At 36.6% G+C, this 24624-nt stretch overlaps 2 protein-coding genes across 7 annotated transcripts in view; one reads left to right on the top strand and one right to left on the bottom strand.

The window, feature by feature from the left end:
* Window positions 1-87: 87 nt before the first annotated feature.
* Window positions 88-4164, bottom strand: LOC112580344 (translation initiation factor IF-2). The gene is made up of 2 exons (XM_025269730.3): window positions 3494-4164; window positions 88-1307 (listed from the first exon to the last, which is right to left on the bottom strand). The coding sequence occupies exons 1-2, from the start codon at window positions 4162-4164 to the stop codon at window positions 1001-1003; spliced, it is 978 nt and encodes a 325-aa protein (XP_025125515.3). The 3' UTR covers window positions 88-1000.
* Window positions 3732-24624, top strand: part of TRPC1 (transient receptor potential cation channel subfamily C member 1) — a 60319-nt gene continuing 39426 nt past the window's right edge. For 2 of the 6 annotated variants that reach the window (XM_006078005.4, XM_025290591.3), the window contains exons 1-4: window positions 3732-4347; window positions 13305-13459; window positions 19765-19866; window positions 23684-23886. In XM_006078005.4, coding sequence (XP_006078067.2) covers window positions 4173-4347; window positions 13305-13459; window positions 19765-19866; window positions 23684-23886 — 635 coding nt within the window. In that variant the 5' untranslated portion in view covers window positions 3732-4172. The remainder of the gene's footprint in view (window positions 4348-13304; window positions 13460-19764; window positions 19867-23683; window positions 23887-24624) is intronic. The other 4 variants (XM_006078006.4, XM_025290584.3, XM_025290612.3 and 1 more) reach the window with 4 other exon arrangements.

Genomic DNA, 24624 nt, shown 5'->3' with positions numbered 1-24624 from the left:
TACATGGGAGAATATGTGTAGGTTATATACAAATACTGTTTCATATTAAGGATGTGAGCATCTGTGGATTTTGGTATCCTTGTGGCAGGTGGGTGGGGGGGTTGGTTCCTGGAACCAATCCTCTGGATACTGAAGGAAGACTGTATTGGTCAGTTAGCCAACCATGAAATAATTATTGTGCCCCCACTAGCTGTGTAACGCTTTTCAGTTTGTAGCTGTCTGGTACATGAAGATTTCTTTTAGAAATATTCATTTTGGGTATGCATATAGTTACTTTTCAACTGACTTCTTTCAAATGTTTATAGCCACTGTGGCTACAGCTCTCAAGACATGTTGATGCTGTGTTGTTAGATTCATGTTACACATGCTAATTTTTGATACTCTAGCCCTAAATAATTTAGAATATGCCCATTAAATATCTTTAGAAGAAAGTAACACAAAGCTAATATTCAGCATATTTTCACATTTTCCCAGTTTCCTTCAAATTGGCAACGTTTGATTAATATTTATGTCACTTGGGAGTAGCGATGCTTCAGATGTATTTTTGTCTGAATTTTTGGCAATAGAGTGATTCTGCTCCTAACGGGTGAATCCAGAAGTCTAGTTCCTTCATCTTCCACTGTTTGTGCCAGTGAGCAGTATTGCTGTACTACAAAAAAATGCTGTCATTCTATCTCACTGTGAATGAGTAATCTAAATCCCCCATCTACCATGGATTAAAACATTCATGTTGGTAAGACGTCGGTAAGAGTGAGACTACTCATATGTTTAGAATAGAAATTTTTTTGAATGAAATCATCAACAGGTGAGACTTTGAAATATATTCTTCTATAAAAGAAATAAAAAAGATTTCCTTTCTTAAGTTTATAGTTTGATGGTGATTATCTTATATGAAGATGTGTTCTTGCTCTTTTGTGAGATTATTTAAATTATGTTTCCCCTTTTGATTTTTTTTTCACCGTATTCGCTAAGTTCTCTAACTTACATGAAATTTGGCACTTTAGAGTGTTCTTTTTCTCACAAAAAATTTAATAAAGTTCTGTGTATGTACAAATGTGTCAGTATTTATTTCATTTAAAGAAAAATACATAACTTTGAAAATTAATCTCACAGACTCATTTTCCAGAAAAGACTTTGTCATAAATGGATGTTGCATTTTGCCAAAAGCTTTTTCTGCACCTACTGAGATGATCATGTGGTTTTTATCTTTCAGTTTGTTGATACGGTGCATCACATTGATTGATTTGCATATACTGAGAATCCTTGCATCCCTGGGATATATCGCACGTGATCTTGGGGTATGGTCCCTTTAAATTAAAAAAAAAAAAAAAGAAAATCCTTATGCTTGAGTAAAACAAACAAAAGTTATTATTTTGGGAGGAGCAAAGGTGGTTCTATAATCCTTTAGCAGGAAGAATTTTTGGAAAGATCAACTGCATGATTACTACAAATTTAGTTTGTGATGAAATAACTTGAGTTAATTAACTCATTATAATAAATTCATCTATTATGACCCAGGTATAATGCTAGACACTGGAGATTCAACTGAGAAAAATATAGACAGTTTCCTGGCCTCATGAATCCTAGTGGAGAAAGATGGTAAACAGTAAGAGTTGCAGATGGTGATAAATGCAATAAGAGAAATAAAACAGGGTAATGTGATACAGAATTAGGAACTGGGGTAAAGAGGATTTTAGTTTGGTAGGTCAGGAAAGGTCCCTCTAGCATCATGATATTCAGGCTGAGATATGAATGAGGAGAAGTCAGATGATAACTGTTCAATAGAAGGAACAAGTAAGTGCAAAGGCTCTGAGGCAGGAAGAGTCTTGCAGGCATTTTAGGAAAAGAAATATGCAAATGTGGCCTAAGAATAGAGAGGGAGAAGAAGAGAGTTTGGAGATGAAGATAGGGCCTCTTACTTATAGAACTAGATCTGAATTTTCTCTCCAACTGGAGTTGTAATGGCTCTTCTCTTTGGTACCTGAGGTTCCCTGAGTTGCTTTAAACAATGTGCTGCTTCTGAATCTTGCATGCCATTGTTCATTATAATTCTATCACTGATTTCATATCAAAGATGAAAAATATAGAGGATCCTAAAATACCCCAATTTATGCTGGATAAAAATGAACACAAGAAACAAGGGAATCTTTTGCATCTGGGATGATTCAAAAAGACGTCTGAAAATACAGGTGCAACACTAGCTTACTTTGAAGGAGGAAAAACCCTCTAATTCTTTAGAATGTTTCCTAAGACTAGCTCCTAAAGTACATTGGAATTCTCCTGAATCTCAAAAATCAGTCCAGCCCCTGAGGGAATCCTATGGATAAGGAATCACCTAAAGCCAGAAGCTTGAAAAAACTACTGATTATAGTTCTGAGCCACCTTAATTTTTACCCTGAACACTCTGGAACTTTTGGAAGGGTCAGGGTTAGACCTGTTGTTTTGCTACTGACAAAAAATTTTTTACTGCATTACAAAGAGTATAAGCACACACACATGTAAACAAATATGTACCACTGTGTTCAATGGCCAGATTTATTATGAGCAATTTTGACAGGCCACCAGATACACAAACTTTGAACTGTATTAAACATTAGAGAAGGGCAGATTCATGATCTACTAGGGATAAGAGAGGAAAAGCTAACATGATTTAATAGATAACCATTTTGAAGTAAACAGATGAAAATGTTCGGAAAGGTGGGCAGTCTAGTCTACTAAAGATCTCAGAGATGATGGAAAGACGACTTTGCATAACGAGGAAGATATATTTAGGAAATCTGGGAGTTAGTGTTGGCAGGACAGGGATAGAGCAAGTCAACTTAAAAAGAACAGGAAGTATTTCTCTCGAATATGTGATACTCAAGTAAATTTATATATTGCCTTAAAAACCCAAGCACTAGGGGCACAATTTAGATTTTTGCATAGTTGGCTGTGGAAAGCAATGAAAACGATTCGGGATAAAATTTTCAGCCCCCCTCCCCCAGTTCTTAAAGGTGCAAAAATATGCTTTAAATCAAGCATAATTCTTTTAAAAATATTCAAGGAAGTAGCACTTACTGCATTCAGTTAGCTTTTGCTTAAATAACACTCATCTTCTAAAATCTGAGTTATAATAATATATGTGAATATGAACAAGAAACTACTGGAAGGACTGTGACGTAGATAGATCCTAATGATGTGCTTATCCAATGGTTACAGGCAAATAAATGTATGACACCAGAAATGTCATGCAAATTTTATATCACAAACTAATTTTTTAATAAGTACAGTTTTAGAAACGAGGGTAGCTAGGCCAGTATAACTGCACACAAACGGGTGTAGTGGTATGGCAAGGGTCCTGTCCTTTCTGCTTTAGGCAGAGGACAAAGGAATATGCAATAATTCGACATAATTCCATTAGGGGTTTCGACTCAGCGTTAAGTTGTCAGAGGCTCAACGAACCACCCCGCCACATGTTTACATGTATGCACCCAGAGACCGCGATGGAAATTACCTCAAACTTGCAACCCGGATGTCGAGAAGGGTGCACCCCACCGTTCTCCTTTTCCTAGGCTGCAAGGATGCCTTCCTGGAGGCAGCGCAAGGGGTAGAGGGCGGGGTGTTCGCAGACCCCGCCTCCGTCGCAGGCCCCACCCACCGCCGAGCCCACTCCGTCGTCGTAGCTAGCGCTGAGCGGAAGATGACGTGAGGAGAGCCTCGAACATCTCCGGGCACTGCTCGGCTGATGATTCCCAGGGCCCTGGAGCCCGGCGCGTGTAGAATCTCCTCTTGGAGCTCCTCTCCCACCGATTTTCGTCGTCCTCTCTGGCCGGGCCGCCCCCCGCGCGGCCCTTGCGGCTCCTGGCACGGCCCCTCGCTCGGCTGCCGCCCTGGCGCGCGCCACCCTGTCGTCCCCGGACGGGCGCGGACCCGCTCGGCCTGGGCGCCGGCGGCTGGGGAGGGGGCGCTGGCCCCGGGGCCGCGCATGCGCTGCCACCAGTCTGGGGCTGTCAGTGGAAGGCGAGTGCTGGCTCCGTGGGGAGGCGACGCCCTTCGGGGCCAACGGGCCTCGAGCAGAGGCGGCCGTGGGAACGACTCATCCCTTTTCCAGCCGGGGGACGGGGCTGGGATCGGGGTCGGGGCTGGCGGGGGCCCCGCCCCCGTCCCCTGGCCTGCCCCCTTCATGGGCCGCGATGATGGCGGCCCTGTACCCGAGCACGGACCTCTCGGGCGCCTCCTCCTCCTCCCTGCCTTCTTCCCCATCCTCCTCTTCGTCGCCAAACGAGGTGATGGCGCTGAAGGATGTGCGGGAGGTGAAGGAGGAGAACACCCTGAATGAGAAGCTTTTCTTGCTGGCGTGCGACAAGGGTGAGAGCGAGGCCCCTTTCTCCGCTTTGGGATGCCCCTGCCCTCCACACCCCTCACCCTCTTCCCGGCCTCAACTTGGGGCATTCCCTCTTGCTCTCGCGCCGAGCGTCTGTTCCCGCCGCGCCCGGTGCATCACTGGGGCCGCCGGGCACCACCTCTGCCTCGGGTGTGCGGAGCTGAAGGGCGGGAGCAGCCGCGGGTGCCGCCCTCGGAGCCCCGCGCCTGGGGGCGGTGGCTCTGCCCTCGGTCTCCTTTCGTGGGGTCCGGAGTTCAGGTAGCGTCGTGGGAACCGAGACGCTGCTAGGGTTTCAGCCTCACCTCCGCTACTGCCCGCCTGAGTCTCCTGATCTCCCCTTTTGGGTTTCAGTTCTTTATGGAAGCCCAGAGGTTTTGTCTAGTTTGGGACTTTTCAGTCCTAAAATCCCATGTCCTTGCTTGGGGTTTCTCTTGCTTATGGGCTTTCAGTTGTTTTTTGTTTTCTTTCTTTTTTTTTTAAACGTTACTTGTATTATTTAACTCCAGCCACCCAGTGTTCTGTGATTGTTGGATGGGATTAGGTATTTTAGTATCCTAGGTGGACATAAAGGCAGGACGTGACCGAAAATTCTAAGTTCCAAAGTTTCTCCAAATTTACGGAACGGCTTTGTTCATGCTTTTTATTGGAGAGAAAGGTTTATTGTTCTTCTTCGGGAAATACAGGTAGTACAAAATAATTTGGGGTCGTAAAAGAGTCAGACGGGACTTCGCGACCAAACAGCAACGAACAAAATAATGACATGGCAAAGATTTAGAATATATTTAATGTGTTTCTTCTTTTTTTTTAATCTGAAAATCGATCACTTTTATGGCCATAATAAAGTCTCTTCACTTACGCATTCATCTATTGATGAATATAATAAAAAGAATGGGAAATTCATTGCCCGAAGACTGCTTTTATTTCCTACATGTAAAAAAGCGTTCTAACTTTTCTTTCTAAATTTATTCAGCTTGGCTTCCAATGGCCATGCTTACTTAGGAAAAATGTTTAGGATCATGCAAACTTCCAAAACATAAACCCAAGGGGCAACTTACCCTGTGAAAAGATTACAGAGGATTTTTTGGTCTCTGTGTTTTTTAAATAAATGACAGCCTCCTTAACTGCTGTCACTGTTTTTGAGATAGGATTTTATTTACACAACTTTTTGAAAACACATTTAAGTATAAGCAAAGTCTACCTGTGTCCATCGTGAGTAACTTTTATGCTCTTATGTAATAGTATTATATGATGAAAACATATGTGGAAGTCCGCCATAGACACAGTTTGGAGTAGTCTTGAAAAATGTAAAGAAACATACAACCTCATAAATATCACTGTCTGTGGATTATGTAAAATTTTTAGTATTTTGGAGTAGATAGTCTGAATTCTCTTCCTTTAAAATTTCTCTCAGAGGGGGAAAAAAAACTCGGGGGTGGGGGGTGGGGAACAGATTGTGTTTACACTAGAATTACTAAGTGGCTGCTACTTCTTTCTACCCCAGCTTACTGAGCAACGGTTATTTTAAAGCAAACAGAGATTATGTCAAGAGAGGCAATTTAATATTCTTGTCAAACTGAGGACAGAGGAATGTCATAATGGAACATAGCTTGAGTAAATACTTGTATGGTGTGTATATTTAGGATTATTGCATGACATATCTCAAAAGAGTTTTAGTGTATGATGGCTTTGTAGCCTGTCCAGTCATGCCATTTGAAATAGCCTTGGTATTCTTTGTTAGTTTCCTTTTTATAACATCAGTAAGATCCTTGGAGAGATTTGGCTTTTGGAGGTAGGGTGAAAAGTAAATATGTATGCTTTTTCTCTCACATGTAAATTAAAAAAAATTTTAACAAGTGAGATGAAATAGGTATTTTTTGTTTCAGGTATGTTGAAATGAATTCTTGGGTTAGATTTTGAAAAATGGCTTATTTCTTATATGTACTTATGATATACATTTATGCTAAAAAATAAATTTGAGTTATAGCAGGTTTTTTTTGTTTATATTCACTAATAGTTAAACCTTTTTCAGTGTTACCCAAACCAAATCTAAAAGTGAAAAATTTCCTAAAGTAGCTATGGTTTCCACTATTACTTTGGAGCTTTCATCAAGCCAAATGGCAAACGTTTACTAAGACAGCTTTCTGGGTAGAGTCATATGCTTTTCATAGATAATTTCATTTAATCCTCACAACCCCGTGAGCCAGATATGTTGTTACCCCCATTTTCCAAATGAGGAAAATGAGGCTTAGCAAAACTTTATAATTACTTTGCCCAAGGATACATTAGTTAGGAAGTAGTAGAACTAGGATCTATTTTGAGTCTGTACTCTTTAAACTACTAAGTTTTATTGATCTAGTTGTAGTTGAATGAATGAAAATCATTTGTGATAGAAAAGACACATCCATATTTGGAAGTTACTGGTTGGAAATTAAACTTGCTCTCTATGACTCTTTTATTAACGGAGGTTTCCATGGATTATACTTGTCCAGTAAAAGTAAAATAGGAAGAGAGCAAATTTGCTATAGATTATCTGTGTTTCTCATCCTTTTTCATTTAGCAGTTTTTCTCTATATGTGTAAAATGTTCATAATGTATTCCACTTGAGAATTCCTAAAGCAGAAATTATGAAGATGCAGTGTTAATCTATCTGTTAGGTGGGTGGCTCTTTGAAAATTGTGTACAGATTAAGGAGTAAAGGAAAAAAAATAGGAAATAAAAACGATTTTATAGTTTGATTTTATAGTGCGTATAGCTGGCTTTAATGTAAATTAGTTCTATAGATCTAGGCAAGTGCTGATCCAGGTTCGGTTCAGTTCAGTCGCTCAGTCGTGTCCAACTCTTTGCGACCCCATGAATCGCAGCACACCAGGCCTCCCTGTCCATCACCAACTCCCGGAGTTTACTCAAACTCATGTCCATCGAGTCGGTGATGCCATCCAGCCATCTCATCCTTTGTTGTCCCCTTCTCCTCCTGCCCCCAATCCCTCCCAGCATCAGAGTCTTTTCCAGTGAGTCAACTCTTCGCATGAGGTGGCCAAAGTATTGGAGTTTCAGCTTTAGCATCAGTCCTTCCAAAGAACACCCAGGACGGGTCTCCTTTAGGATGGACTGATTGGATCACCTTGCAGTCTAAGGGACTCTCAAGAGTCTTCTCCAACACCACAGTTCAAAAGCATCAATTCTTCAACGCTCAGCCTTCTTCACAGTCCAACTCTCACTTCCATACATGACCACAGGAAAAACCATAGCCTTGACTAGACGGACATTTGTTGGCAAAGTAATGTCTCTGCTTTTGAATATGCTATCTAGATAGTGGCCACTTAATAGTGGCTGTTGCTGATCTTGAAAATGTGTCAGAATCATCTCAAAGGTAACATTGGTTCTTGTCTTTCTGAAAAACTTAGAAGAAAAAGTAAATAGAAGATTCCTGTGCCAGTTTTTGTAAAGTCTGCCCCAACCACCTAGTAAAATTCTGAGTACGCATGTTCTTTTTAGACATAGAATGCTGCAGTTTAGAGGTAAAGGTTAATTGAAATAAGAGCGGCTATACATGTGGAGAAGGAAATGGCAACCCACTCCAGTGTTCTTGCCTGGAGAATCCCAGGGACGGCGGAGCCTGGTGGGCTGTTGTCTCTGGGGTTGCACAGAGTCAGACACGACTGAAGTGACTTAGCAGCAGCAGCAGCAGCATACATGTGTTGTTTTATGAAGTATCAAGCAGTGATTCTTAGCACCCATTGTCTTTTTCCTTTCTCATTGAGAGTTAAGTGTAGTAATGAGCTACTTTTATTTGTGGGAGACAGTGGTTTACTTCAGGCCTTTGGGCTGGAGAAAAGATTAATACCTTTATTTAGGGAGCACTTAAGCTGGAGAAGGCAATGGCACCCCACTCCAGTACTCTTGCCTGGAAAATCCCATGGACGGAGGAGCCTGGTGGACTGGTCCATGGGGTCGAGAAGAGTCGGACATGACTGAACGACTTCGCTTTCACTTTTCACTTGGCACTGTATTTTTTATCTCATTATTTTTTTCCTCTTAATAAATAAAATCTGTTTTAAGCATCATTAATATAGTTCAACTAGAATGTCACATGTGCCATAATCAAAAAGTTATAGAAACTTGGTTTGAAAAACATTTTTTGACAGATATATCATCCCATACTTCACAACTAACTGAAAATTTGGTTACTATAAAATTAAACTGACCAACATGAGTGCTTCCATTTCAGTGATGTTGAAATTTATCATCATATGCCAGAAAATAAAATGAGATGCCACCAGTTCTTCATTGATACTATAACATTTCTCCACTGTCTTTCTCAAATTCAAAGAAAGTGAAAGTGAAGTCACTCAGTCGTGTCCAACTCTTTGTGACCCCATGGACTGTAGCCTACCAGGCTCCTCTGTCCATAGGATTTTCCAGGCAAGAGTACTGGAGTGCGTTGCCATTTCCTTTTCCAGGAGATCTTCCTGGCCTAGGGATTGAACCCAGGTCTCCTGCACTGTAGGCAGAGGCTTTACCGTCTGAACTACCAGGGAAGTCCTTCTCAGGTTGGCCAGGGTGAATATATCAAGTTGGTCAGGGAAAATTTGTTGCTAAGGATCTATGGAATTACCCTGGTATTTTTATATACGATTTCATTTTTTAAAATTGTTGGTTAGGACTTGCTGCATTGATTTCGTGACTGCAAATGTGTTGCAACCTGCAGTTTGGAAAACTCTGGTGTAAAAAGATCATAGTGGGTGAGAGGGAGAGTGGCTCCTAGGTAAATTCAGAATGGTAGCAAGCCCTAGGTCCCATAGGGCTTAGTAAGCCACAGTGAAGATTATAGAATTTACTAAAGTGTGATTAAAAGTCTTGAGGATTAAAAACCTGATTTTCATATGATCTCTCTGGCTGCTGGGTGGAGAGTGGATTAAAGGGCTGATGCCAGAGTAGAGGTGGGCCCACAGGCCAAATCCAACCACCACCTGTCTCTGTAAAGCCTGTGAGCAAAGAATGGTTTTTACATACATGTCAAATGGTCAGGAATAAGTCAAAAGAAGAATAATATTTCATAATGTGAAGATTATATGAAATTTAAACTTGAGTGTCCATAAATGGATTTTTATTAGAACATATTGAAGCTCATTGTGTACATATGGTTTATGGTCACTTTTGTGCAGCAAGAACAGGGTTGAGTATTTACAACGGGGATAGTATGGCCCACAAAGCCTAAATATTTACTATATGGCCCTTTAGAGAAAAAGTTTGTTGACCCCGGTAGTAGAGTTTAGGCAGCCATATCAGTGAAGAGGTCGGTGCAGAGTCCGGGAGAGAGATGATGGTGTCCTGGACTGCGGGTAGCAGTGTATGTGCATGGATACAAGTAGATAAGTATGGGAGACATTTTGGAGATGGGACTGAGAAGTTTTGCTGTTGAGTTTGTTTACTGGTGGAATTGATTGAAAGTTTCTTTTTCCTTCACTGAATAAAGACAACCATCTAGCCAAAAAAGTAAATGGATCATGTTGCATTTCCTTCTGTATGTGATATTTGAAAAGATGTATGTAACTTTCAAAAGCAACTTCAGCGTAAAATGAAAAACATTTTTACGTTTGCCTGACCCATAAGACATTTTTACTTGTAATCCTTCTCTATAACTAGCTTCTTGCTATGTATTTAAAATTTACTAACCTCTTCTCTCATATACACTCATTATAAATATTAAGACTGTTCTGGGCTTTCTGATGGAGAAGGCAATGGCACCCCACTCCAGTACTCTTGCCTGGAAAATCCCATGGATGGAGGAGCCTGTTAGGCTGCAGTCCATAGGGTGGCTGAGAGTTGGACACAACTGAGCGACTTCACTTTCACTTTTCACTTTTATGCATTGGAGAAGGAAATGGCAACTCACTCCAGTGTTCTTGCCTGGAGAATCCCAGGGACGGGGGAGCCTGGTGGACTGTCGTCTATGGGGTTGCACAGAGTCGGACACTACTGAAGTGACTTAGCATAGCATAGCATAGCATTATGCCTTTCTGTCTCTAACAGTATTGCTGACCAAATAATTTGAAGACCCTTTTGTTTCAAATCACATAGAAATTTTAGATAAAATATAACAAACGTCCATTTAAATGAATAACTGAGCTTTCAAGAAAGTAAGGAAAACAAATTCAAGCATAAAGAAAAGACTGAAAAACAGAGGAGTGTGTAAGCGGACATTTGACTGCTCTGTGGGTGGGAGCAAGAGTTAATGATCTGCGCGTTGTTGGGATTAGACTTTTAATGCCCATGTGGAAGTAAGTTACAAAGCCTTGAGTTTGTACAAAGTGGAGAGTTGGAACAGCATGCAAGCATGAAACCAGGATCCATAAAGGACTATATACTTATAGCAAAGGGGTAGATGAGGAAAAGAACCCATCCATCAGCAAAGGGAGACTACAAAGAAGCTTTTAAATAAGATTTCCCTAAAGATTTGTAACTGTGTTCCTGCCTCTTGTTGGCTTGGAATTTAAATTAATATTAACTTCTTGTTCTGGGAAAACCTAAACTGAGAAATTAATATAAAAAAAGATTCATAGTGTAGCATAACCTCTGAGTTATCTGGAAGAAGTGAACACATACATCCTTGGTGGGGCAAGCTTTCAAACTAGGCTGCCTAGTTTCCCAAAGTTAAACCGCATGAAGTTGAGTTTGCAGTACCCAATTGAAAATTTCATTATCACAGATGACACAATGAATAGGGTTAAATCCATAAGGCCCTCAGATAATTATTGTGTTTTGTTGTTATTTAAGCACTAAGTCATGTCTGAGTCTTTTGCAACCCATGGACTGTAGCCTGCCAGGCTCCACTGTCCATGAGATTTTCCAGGCAAGAATACAGGAATAGGTTGCCATTTCCTACTCCAGGGGATCTTCCCAACTGAGAGATCGAACCCATGTCTCCTGTATTGGCAGGGGATTTCTTTATCACTGAGCCACCAGGGAAGCCCAGTTGTCATATAGAGACCATAAAGTAAGTGTTTAAATGACAAAAAGCTTAAAATAATGAAAACATAAGAAAGTAGATCAAAAGATTTGGAAAGGAATCCAATAAAGCTTAGAGAAATAAAAAATATAGTCAGTAAAAAAAAAATAATGAATGGAGAAATCAGGAGAAACAGTTAAAGGAGGAATAAATGACTTGAAGAGAAATGTGAAGAATTTATCCTGAAGCAGAAAAGAGAGGAAGAAAGAAGAAAAATATACCTTTAGAGACACAGAATTTGGAATAGGATGGTCTAACATAATACCTAAAGGAGTTCCAATAGGAGAAAAAATATGGAAATGAAGCAATATTTTAAGAACAAACGGCTGAAATATTGCATATTAATGAAGGGCAGAGTCAGATTCAGAAATGAGTCCCAAGGATAAAGAAAAAAAGTGTTCCTCACCTAGGCACGTCATGAAATCAAAGAAAATAGAGCCAGAGTTTTTATGGGTAGCATTCTCCTACAACTAAGACACTGAAATAAATTCACCTGAAATAAGGTTTTAAAGTTATTTTCTAGGATTAGTGATAAATTTTCACTGATCTATCTGCATGTTCAGTATTGGTTCAACTTGTGATTCAGAACTTCACTTTGCAAAGTGATAAGTTTTAAGTTTTTGCCATGGAGCGTTAGTATTTAAATATAAGTTAATAGTGCTTTGAGGAAATAATTTCTTTTTCTGACTAGTTTTCTTGAGGGAACTAAGGAATACACCAAGAAAACTACCATTCAACACCTTCCAAAAATGAGGACTTAAAAGTCACTGGTTAAAAATAATAGTGTAATTTGAAATGTTAACCAAAAAAAAAAAAAAAAAAAAAAATCTGTTACCTTTCTTTGTTATTCACTCAGTCCAGTTTTAGAATTTCTCTTTTTTTCTCATGAAATCATTCATTTCTTTTTCCTTCTGGTTTCCACTCTGATTGTTCTCTTCCTGTTTCTTATTCATAGACTGCCAAGGAACAGCTATATTTGCAAGTCACTTTAAATGGTTTATTCATCTTATGTTTAAAAAGCAAGATGAAATAAAGCAAAACCCACTTAGCTTTTTTTCTCCATTTAATTAGCATTTCTCTTTTGATTTTTTCCCCTTTTACTTACTGCACCAGCTGGTTAGCAGACAAGTATAGTGGGCCCTCTGTGAAAATGATTACTCCATAATTATTCTCATTTTCCCCCATTCATTAGCTGTTTTGATATGGGGTAGAGTGAGGCAGAAGCTAATCTGCATAATCCTGACAGGTCAGATTTCATTTTGAAATAGTCTGACATTGGCCTCTACGAGCATTAATCATAGTCCTGCTTTAGAGTTCTGTGAGCTGAATATCCCATCATGTAATCTAAACAGCTTCATTAATGAGATGTGTGTGTGTGTGTGTGTGTGTGTGTGTTGGTAGAGTGGGGAGGAGACTAGTAATTTCGGGCATCTCTCCCTCTTAATGTGCATATATACATTCACTGCTTTTCCAAAGTAAACCTCTTCATAACAGCCTCCATTTATTACTAGATCTTGTTTTTAACCATTTAACAATTAAATGTGTGTATGTATTTGAGATATAAAACTTAAATCCTTTCTATCATTTTTCTAGCACTCAGTCTGTACTTTTAGACATTCTTTATTACTATAAATATCTTCTAAAAGTTTTTCTCCTTATCATCAATCAGTTTTGCATTTTAAACAACTTATATTTTAAACTGTACATTTAAAATTTTTCTATTTTTTCTGTTTGTTGCTGATGTACATATCATTTTTTAATCAGGGTATAAGTTTTCAGCAAGGAAATGTTCCCATTTTCTTTGCATAGTTCCATATACAAAAATGAGTTTAGGTTTTTTAATCTTTTAAATCATCAAGCTAAGTTTTCTTTATAGTTGTTCTTATTTAATGTGTCATGGATATTAAATTATGTTTGTGTATTGTTATTTAGGTGACTATTATATGGTTAAAAAGATTTTGGAGGAAAACAGTTCAGGTGACTTGAACATAAATTGCGTAGATGTGCTTGGGAGAAATGCTGTTACCATAACTATTGAAAACGAAAACTTGGATATACTGCAGCTTCTTTTGGACTACGGTTGTCAGGTACAAGGCTAGATAATTTTATCCAGTAGCTTTTAAGTACTGTTAGATATGCCATGTTCTGTCCTTTCTCTCTAGTTTTCTTCCTCTCTTCCTTCCTTTCTTTTTTTCCTTCTTGCTTTCTGTTTTTCTTTTCTCTTTCACCTTTTGTTTTGAGCTACTAAAAATTTAAAAACAAACCAAAAAAAGCCTTTTTAAAAAATATAATATTTTGACTTGATTTTTTTCCCCATTTTTCACTCCTCCTCATCTTATATGTTTTAAAACATCCAACAGAAGTAAATTATTACGACTTATTAAAGATGACTTTGTTTTTATTACTTATATTATTACTATTTATCTTATATATCTAAAAATAGTAGAAGTGTTCTGGAAGTGTCAGGGGAACAGGTATTTCTGTGGCCCATATAACTTACAAGCATAAGAACAAAGTACTTCTCACATACAAAGCAATTTTCAATTTGACTTTGATTTTCTCCTAAGTTTAATTAAATTTTTCTTTTTGTCTGAAATTTAGTGTTTACTTAGAACTAAATGTGAATGAAATTTTTAAAATTGGAAAATATTGACCTTTCTTGCTTGTCTTCATATAAGTTCAGGTAAAAAAGTAGGCATGTGTGTCTTGAAAGAATTTAGTTCAGAGATGTGAAGGAATTTAATGTTATTTTCCTTCCTTTTTTGTTTTGCTTATCATGGGACTTTGCATTTGAATTCTGGCTCTTTTTTTTCCTTTCAAATAGTTTGAGCATTTGCTGTGTTGTTGCTTTAAATTAATGAGCCTTTTTAAAGAGTGATATCAGGAAACACTCATAGATTAAAAAAAAATAGGTTAGTCCTATATACATTTCTATTATAAATATTATATATATATGTATTACAATATGTGGTATCATCTCTGTATATACATGTTTAAGTAGAAAAAAATTGCTTTTCCAGAAATTTCATTTATCCAGAATACCACCAAGAACCAGAAAATAAGTAAAAAATACCCCTGAGTAGCCAGATTAGATGTGATGAGGTTTCCCATTTATGAACTTTATCTGGAATCTTCTCTCAACTCTATTTTTTCTCATTTTAGATTATACTTTAACAAACTTACTTAGTTTTCTAATCCATAGAGAATTATGGGAGCAACAGAAGAGGCAGGAGGCTACAGTGGAACAAAGTTAGGCACAGTACCTCTGACTCTATTTAAAGAGATCAACAGCCTAACATACCTGATAATCTCTAAGGGAACTGTATGTTCGAATGGTAATTAATGTTTATAACAATAGCCCAGAGTCAGTAAGGGAAAATTAAGTTACGTTCAGTATATATTGTTTCAGAAGAAAGAGGAATATATATAGTACTTCTGAAAGCAGAAAAATTCTGTCAAAATTGTTTAAATTTTAAAGTTAAATACTTAAAAGCATAAGCTTCAGTTACCTAGAAAATAAGGTTACAAGGAAAGTCTCTGATGATTCCATATACAAGAGGTATTATGGTACAATAATCATTTTCTTTTTATATATAAGTCTGTATATAAAATTTCTGTAATGTACATGGTTCTTTCATATACCTGAACATATTTGAATGTCATAGCCAGCCTATATAGATGTTATATTTTATAGATCTGAAAACTGAGGCTCATAGACTGTAATGTATTGCCCAAAGTTCTAAAATAAATAAGGGCAAAGCTAAGATTTGAACCAATTCTTCTGTCTGCAAATCCCATGCTCTTTATAGTTCACCGTGTCCTGTCCTGGGTTACCTGTGTCTTATTTCTCAGTCAACAAATGTCCAAAACCTTTGGTTGGGTGTCATTGTGGAAATGAATAAGTAAAACATGAGTTCTGTACAAAAGTATGTTAAAATGAATTGAAGAATGAATTTTAAATCAATTAAATAATAGAAAAGTATTTCCTATGTGCTGAGTGGTAATGATAATTGATCCTTGTATATTGCTTAGGGGTTATAAAGTGCTCTCATGTATTTTATCTTGTGTCATACTAGTGACTCTCAACTGGACAATTTTGTCCCTCAGGGACATTTGGCAATATCTGGGAACATTTTTGGTTTTGCAGTTAAGGGGTGGGTTTGTACCTGGCCTCTGGTGGGTAGAAGGTAGCGATGCTGTTAATGATCCTGTGGTGAACAGGACAGCCCCCACAACAAAGATTGATCTGGTCCAAAATGTCAGTAGTGCCACTATTGAGAAACCCTGTTTTATTCTTAAACTTTAGTGGTTTACCATAAGTGTTTTGGAAACATAGGAACGAGATCACTGTGGATTGGCACTATCAAGAAAGCTTTCATGGAAGTGTCAATTGAGCTCAAGCCTTGAGATATTAATAATTGCAAATATAGTCACTTCTTAATCCCTACAAAAGCCCTATGAGTTAGGTACTACTATTATCCCTGTATTATAGAGGAGGAAACCGAGGTACAGAAAGCTTCAGTAACATGCCCAAACTTATTCCATAAATGCCAGATCTGGAATTTGAACTCAGGTTCTGACTATCAGAGTCCATGCTTTTACACTATTACTTAAAACTACTGTAAAAAATATGTATTTAATAGATAGGAGGGGAACAGGATATAGAGAAGGATATAAACAAAGATAAGTACAAATGTATGTTCTTGAGACAGTGACTTGACTTAGGCTTTTTGAAGAAGGTATTTGAGTTGGATGGTAGTGGAAATATCTGGAAAAATAACTAAAAACTGATGAAAAGGGCCTAAATGCTGGTCTAAGGAATTTGGGTTTTATGTATTAAATAATGGGATCATTACAAGATTTTTGAGAAAGGATGTGATGTATACAGTGGTATTTTAGGAAAACTAATCTAGTGGCTGTGTATAGGTTAAAAAAACAGGAAATGGGGAAGGCTATAAACAGCTTGTGTGAGCAGTTTTTATAGTAATCCAGATAAGAAGAGGTTAAAGCCTGAACCGGAATAGTGGCTATGAGAATAGGGGAAAAATAATGGCAAATGTAAGACATATTGTGAAGGAAGAATTGATAGAACTTAGTGAGTATTTAACTTTGGAAGGGAGGATTGAGAAAGAGTCCAAGATGATCTGCAAATCATAAACATGGGTTACTGGGAGAATGATGAAAGGAAAACAGGAAGTTACAAAGCTAAGTCAAACTCGGGGCAGAGAACTGTGAATTCTGGTTTTAGCCTTGTTTATTTTGGGGCTATCAGGAAGTTTTCAATGGAAAGCTTACATCTCTAGGGAGAGGTTGGGCTGGAGAAATACAGCAGTTATGGGCATGGGGATGATCCGACACCGTGAGAATGGCTGAAATCACAGAGAAGAGCAAACAACTAGAGCTGATTCCTTCTCAGGGAGCATCTACATTAATAAACGTCTTTAGAAGGAGAGGATTTCATTAAAAGAGTTAGGATCATGGACCGTTGTGAAAAACCAAAAAAACAGTTTTCTTAGTTGGTTAAAAATCAGGAAAATGATAGGAAAGGCCATTGGATTTTGAATCTCTGGCATCAGTAGAATTAGAGAAAATGACACGCATGAGTTTTAGAAGTTTGGCAGAATGAGAGAAAGAAAACTTGAGTGGTAAGAGAAAGATGGGCTTCCCAGGTGGCTTAGTGGTAAAGAATCTGCCTGCAATGCAGAAGACTCAGGTTCGATTCCTGGGTCAGGAAGATCCCCTGGAGAAGAGAATGGTAACCCACTCCATTCTTGCCTGGGAAATCCCATGGACAGAGGAGCTGGCAGGCTGCAGTCCATGGGGTCGCAAAGAGCTAAACAACAACAACTTCTCCCACCAAATAAGCTGCTTGATAGCAGGGACCTTGTTTTGCTCAAGAGAGGATCAAGTCAAGTTAGCAAAGAGTGAGGAAGTAGTTCATGTTTTGGGAGGTAGGGGCTAGGATTTGGTATTTCTGCGAATGAAGGACCAGGGTCCTGTGGAAGACAAGAGCAGTAAATAGAATACCAAGGTGGAAATTTTATCATTGGTAAGGAAATAGATAATTTATGAGAATCTGAGCTTAGAGGAAAGAGTATGGGAATTGTTGACAAAGTCTGAGATGAGAAGGGAGTAACTCCATTAATAAATAATAAATATGTACTAAGCAGATTTAATAAAGGATAGTCAAATATCTGTAAGAAATTGGGAAACAAAACTTATGAGGACATTTTGTGTACATATAGATATTTTAAAAACAATTTTTCCCCTTCAGAACTACCTTTTTATGTATCAAGTAACAGCATTTGTATAGAACATGTCAATGGCAACTCGTTATTTACTTGACTTTTTTGTGTAAATAAATATTTCTCTACCTGAAGCTTATCCTTTTAAGCTTTGAAAGATTTAACATGAATGTTTCTTTATTCTTTACTAAATAGTGTATCTGAATATAATTTAACTTTAGCATCATAAGTGGGACTCATCAAGAGTATAATCATTTTATTTGCTTCTTATAGTCTGAAATTATTGATATGTTTTTCCATACATCAAATGGTTTCAGACTGCTTTGAATTGATAGTGGTTTTGGTATGCTGATATTTTATCTTCTCAATGATCAACTTTTAGCAATTTTTTGTCCTTCCTCCCTTCTTTGTTGATTTTAATCTAGCTGTTCCCTTATTCAGTAAAGACTGGAAGGGTACTTGGGAAAGCCAGATATCTGTAATTTATAGACAACTCTTAAGTCAGTGTGGTTGAGGCAGTTCCTTCTAAGGAATAATGCCCATAAAGTTAGTTTGTGACAGCTCAGTATGGTTTGGGAAGAAATTTACAGCTGAATTCATGATGATGTTTCAGATGATTGGAATTGCTTGGTGTTTGGACTTTGAGAGCAGTGGCATTACTATAGTTAGCTAGCTTTATAGGTTAAAATTAAAAATCATAAGTGAACTGTTTAGTAGAAATGAACACATGGTTCTTTTTGTTTGTTTCACTTGACCAAGTACCAAACTGAAGTTAGAAATGTATGCAAAGCAGAATAATAATAGTGCTAGATTTTAAAGAATAGGCTACAGCTCAGTGAAACCTAAAAGTTTTAAGGGATAAAATAATGAATTAAATTTCCCGTCATGGTGAGGAGTTTTTCCTATGGGAATACACAGGCAGTTCCTAATGGTTGAATGTGGCCCCATCCGATTCCTTGGGGTGCTTAGTCCTATTCTTAGACATCCAGATAAAGTCTGCCATTTTTAGTCCTATTTTTAACATCTAGATAAAGTGGATGAAAGCTTTATTCTTTTCAGCTACAAAGGTTAAAGATCTGATACAGTTTCACTTTTATGGGAGATAATGTTGATTTAAATACTTATTAAAGATTATAATAGTTTAAAAATGTATATACTGAAAATCAGTGTTTTCTTAGATTAAATTGTTACTTATCCCCACTTTTTGCTTCTGCCTTTATGGTTTTCCTTAAGCCAAACAAAATGAAACCGAAAACCTGATCTCAGTTGCTAAGTACCATAATAGGACTGAAGATTTTGTTACACTGAGAAGCTGAAAAGTCTCCATTTACTCCGCTTGTATTTATTTTTTTCCTCCTATCAGAGTTGGAGTTTCAAAATGAGCTATAGTTTGGGAGTCAAACTGTAAAGTCACTTCTCTTTGTCTCTGAGGACATTGATTCCTCAGAGAAAATTCTTTGTGATTTTTACTTGGTAAAATTGCTAATATTGGGAATTTCCTGGCTGTCCATTCGTTAAGACTCAGAGCTTTCACTGCCGTGGCCTGGGTTCAGTCCCTCGTCAGGGAACTGGGAAAGCACAAGCAGTGCAGCAAGGCCAAAAAAGGAAAAAGATTGCTAATATTAATGTCATGATTTACACAATTTCAGTCAACCATATGTGCTTTAAAGACGAGAACAGCGGCTCCTCCTGCTTTTATTTTCCATTGTCCCCTAACTTCATGGTTGTATTGATTATATCCTTTGCTTGTAGTAATTTTTCTTGGCAATTTCTTTTATAGATTTGGAATGTTAGGATTCTTTTGATCCAGTGTTCAAGAGTAAATAAACATCTTGGAAAAAATAACGTATCAACTTTAAATACTACCTATATCAGCCCTGTTTCATTAATAAACCCCACTATCAAGCATTCATTATTTGATCAGCTCAAGCAGTGAAACCAGAATAAAAATGTGTGTGTTGTGGTACACAGAAGTATTGCTAAGGCAAGCAAATGTTCTATTTGGATAGTCTAAATTTTTAAAAATTCAGTATTACTGTATATAATACAGTTTAAATTTTTTTAAAAAATAGTTTTCTTTATGAATTAGTAAAAATAGTTTACCTCTTTCCCTCCATTTTCATTTTTAACTTTTTTTTTTTTTAAAGTCCGCAGATGCACTTTTGGTGGCAATCGACTCTGAAGTAGTGGGAGCTGTTGATATACTACTTAATCATCGACCAAAACGATCATCAAGACCAACTATAGTAGTTAGTACTCTTAAATATTTATTAATTTGAATTTTTAAACCAAAATAGATCTGCCCCATTGCCATTTTTTCTTCCCCTCCAATTTACTTCGTTTTATAGAAATAGATTTTTTTTTACTCTGTAAAAATATTACTTTAAGTAGACATTTGCAAGAATAACTAATATTGCTCTCAGGAAACCTTAAAATTCGTGAAATTTCTAGAATTTTGTTGATGCAATCCAGTATTTTTAGTTTGGAACATTCTGCAGGTTAAGTTGAAAATACAGATCAGTTTCCAGTTGGATTTAAGATTTAAATATGAACAATGAAACCGTAAAACTGGAGGAAAATGTAGGTGAATATTTAACTGTTTGAGAGGGAAGGACTTTGAACAAAAATCACAGTAGCACAGCCTTTGGTTGTATAGAAGTTAAACTTCTGAAATCAAGACCTCAGGAAAAATTAAGGAGATGGATAACTTTCAAAGGATATTTTTAGCATATATCTCAAATTCATAATCTTAATATTAGATGAATTGATGAAAAACTTAAAAATCAGTAAAAGATGTGGAAAAATCTCAAAGTGCAAAATGATAATCTTATTAATAATTAAATATGAAATGCCAATTTTTGCTTATCAGATAGCAAAAATTGTTTAAAAAAGTAATAACCATTGATAGCAAAGGAGTAGTACAGTCTCATACACCACTGGAAGGGAAGTAGTTTGAAAAGTGGTTTGGCAGGAAATGTCAGTAACAAGAAATCTGTTCATATTCTTTAAACTATCACTTCCTCTAGGAATTTGTCAAGGAAATGGTCAGAAATGTAGACAAAAATGTTACTTGTAATCTTATTTGTAGCAGTGAAAAAACCATGTGACATAATTTAAACATCCCAAAATAGATTTGAATATAAATAACTACCTGTATATTAAAATAGTATTTTTAAAGGAATAATTAGGAACACCTAACATTCTAACATTGGGACAGAATGGTAAAAAATGAGAATAGTAAACTGTATATATAGTATTATCCGAGGTTAAAAATATGCATAGAAAAGGAATTCTATGGAAATATAGCAAAATGTTACCTAACAGCAGTCATCACATTACCAAATTAAGGATATTGTTTTCTTTATTGCTTTTGTGATTAAGAAGATAGTCACTAATAATGCAATAAATTCTACTGTAAAAATGAGATATTTTCTGTGTATGTATCAAAATGTAACAGTTACAACATTCATTATTGGTGAGGATATAGTGAAATAATCAGTAAAAATAATTTCTGGGAGTGTTGTAAACTGGCTATAATCAGAAGAAAAATATTGTTTAGGAAAGAATTATAAATTCATTGCAAATGATCTGTCATTCTCTGAGAAAGAGGAGAAGCTCCCCTAAATAAAATACTTTATCATATATTAACTGAAATATTTTTCCCTCATTTAAACTAGGACAAAGTTTGTGTAAGCGTAACTTTCTCCCAAGGATAGTTCCAGCTAATTTTAAGTGGTAGCAAGCAACCAACAGTGTAGAGAAAAAAGAGGTAATGGTATAGCTCCTGTTCAAAAGATCAGAAATGTCTAGAATCCTATTCAATTTTCTGTCACCTGTCCTCCAGTTACTAGTATATTTTGGTATCCGTACCTGTTCAGCCTCCTAACCTCTTAACCCATTTATTCCCTTGAGGAGGTTGAATGTAGAGTTCCAGGGTATTGGAGCAACTGACTGATATTATTTCATCACCATTACCCCTGCCAATCGAATCTTGAGTTGTAAGGCCAGGCAGTCCTCACCTTCTCAATAAGAGAACACTTTTTCAGTGTCTCTAACGAAAAAGCTTATCCAGCCTTTGCTTTGAATACTTCTAGTGACAGCAAGATCACTTTTTAACAGGTTGATTACCTCTAGATAGGCAATGTCAAGTATTTGTATATACTTTTTAAATTTGTCATCTCAGTGACTTCATTCTATATTCTTGGCTTATCAAAATTGTCTTTTGATAAATTTTGACTTTCAGATACAGGTTTCTTTTTTATAGTATGTAGATTATATTTTGTGCAATGAAATGAGGGATTTTAATCATCTATCTGTTTTTCACATAGTTAAGTATGTTTCATGGGAAAAATAAGGACCATTTTTTTCGTAAGAGATTAAATATGACTTCCTCCTCTTTATAACCTATTCTTTTGTAATTAGGGGGAATGGAGTAAATTTTTATAGATTTCTCTGTAATTTTTAAATAAATTCATTAATTTGAAGACCCCAATAAATAGAAGGGAAGTATATAAACAAACTATTCATAAAAGAAGGAAAAAAATAAGAACGTCAGAAAATAATAAAATTTACCAGTAATTAAAGAAAAGTAAATTAATATTCATGATAGTTTTTTTGCTCATAAATTGGGAATGATCATGCCCAGTGCTGGTGAGTAAATCTTAGTCTGTGGGTACATTCCTGTATTATTAGTAATATAAACTATTAAAAGGTCTTGATAATACGTATCAAAAGCTTCAAAATTGTTCATGGCCTTTAGACCTATAATTCCACTTCAAGGGTTCTATGTTAATGAGATAATCCTAAAGTTTGAAAAAGCTGTATTCATAAAGATGTTTGTGATAGTATTATTTATAGTAGCAAAATAAAATACCTTGAACATAAAATCTATGAACTTCCTTAAATTGCATGCAAAATTCTGTACAAAAAATTTTTTTCCAGAAGAGTCTTTGTTATAGCTTCCTTTAAAAGCAGGTGTGGTGGCAAAAGGATTAAAAACAAATACTGTAGAAATTGGGTATTTTTATTTCTGCTTTTGTGTATTTTTCAGGTTTTTTATAATGTGTGTACTATTACAATGTTAGTAAAAATTACAAAAACTAACTGTGAACTTGATGAGCTTATACTATGGAATCAAACAGCTCACAGGAAAACATCTTTGAAAAAGTGATAAGTATTAGAATATACAATAGTCATAATATAGTCAACCTTATTTACTTTACCTGGCTCTTTATTTACTGATGTTTCTTTCCTCATGCTATGCAGTCACCAGGCATGAGCCCATGTAGTGAAAGGAGCTCGGGCTCCAAAGGACCAGACACCTGGGTTCTATCTGCACTTTGCCACTCTATTGTACAGCTCGGGCACATTCACTTCTCTGAGCCTCAGTTTCTTCATGGAGATTATAATGCTCAATTTTGCAGGCTATTGCGGGGATTAAATGAGATAATAAATACAAACTGCCTAGTGGTTCCAGGAACTATGATTGTTAGTGTTTTTGTGCATTTGTAACAGGAAGTAGTATAAGTGGTGTTTGAAAATATGTAGAGAATTATACAAAATGAAGAGTGCCTTCTATTTTCTTATTCTTTACAAGTAACTTCATTGCTTCAATGTGGCAAGGTTTTGTCATAGAGGTGGATTTAAAAATTTTTTTCTCATGCCTTTACACTTTGCCTATTTTTAACACTTCTGTTTTTCCATTATGTTCTCTTTCTAAAATTCTTGTTCTTTATCCTTGTCGTGCATGTTGCCATAATCTTGTGAAAATGAAACACTTTTTCCTAAAGTATTTCTCCATATATCCACACTTCTTCTTTGTTGGGAAAACAAAACTGGCTATATGAATATTTCCTAGTGAAGATTTTGTCTGTCATGATTATACTGCATTTACTAACTAAAGTTGTTTTGAGGTTTCAAAAAAGATTTAATCCTAGTAAAATGTGATTATATTTCTCAAAATAATCTTTATATTCTTTGTGTCTTTTGTTCATTACATTCTTTAGATAAATGTTTTTTTGATATCACAAGTAAGAACTTTTGGATGTTTATATAAATATTTTTCAGAAACTAATGGAGAGAATTCAGAATCCCGAGTATTCAACAACTATGGATGTTGCACCGGTCATTTTAGCTGCTCATCGTAACAACTATGAGATTCTTACAATGCTGTTAAAACAGGATGTATCTCTACCTAAGCCCCATGCAGTTGGCTGTGAATGTACATTGTGTTCTGCAAAAAACAAAAAGGACAGCCTCCGACATTCCAGGTCAGAAAATTAAGATTTAAATTAAGATGTGTGATGCAGTAAGGCATATGTCAATATAATTTTTATCGTTGTTCTGTTTAGACTTTTAAGAAATCTGGTATTGCAGTGAGTAATGAAAGCCAAACTTCTAGCTCCTTTGCTTAATACAATGAGTTCTGTATTTTAAAGAAATGTTTACTAAATGATGAATAAGCAGGAAAACTTTTCAGATTATGAATAAGGTTTATCTCATAATTCTGCTGGTCAGAGATAGGGTCACTATTTGCTTTTTAGAAGCAGGGTTTATTAATCTAAAAGAATTTCCAAGTAGTGGAAGGGATGAAGATAACTACTTCCTATCTTATTTATAAGTAAATAAATACTGTTACCTATCTAAATACTCAGCCTGTTATGCCTCTTTGTCCCCTCTCACACAATATTTAAGTCTTTTTCTTTTCCCATTCTCCCCAGTGAAAAATATTAACAACTGAGGGGTGAATGAACTCAAGAAAGTATCTCTTCCTGGACAGGTTGAGCAAGATCACACATGTGCATGTGGTATAACGTGTGTGGTTTTGGGCTAGACTTGAAAATCTCATTTTCAGCATAGCCTTTATGTATATATTATCTTTACAGTGGTCAGATGTAGTCGACATAGTGTCAGATAAAGCATTTACTACAGAAAATATGGTTGGAAGTCCCATGCCATCTGTTGTCACTGTTTTCTAGTTAAGGCTTCTTGTACAGTATGTGTGAAAT

This window comes from Bubalus bubalis, chromosome 1 (assembly GCF_019923935.1).
Source record: "Bubalus bubalis isolate 160015118507 breed Murrah chromosome 1, NDDB_SH_1, whole genome shotgun sequence".
Classification (NCBI taxonomy): domain Eukaryota; kingdom Metazoa; phylum Chordata; class Mammalia; order Artiodactyla; family Bovidae; genus Bubalus; species Bubalus bubalis.
Note: the sequence above shows the minus strand (reverse complement) of the source record. Positions and strands in the feature narration are given on the sequence as shown.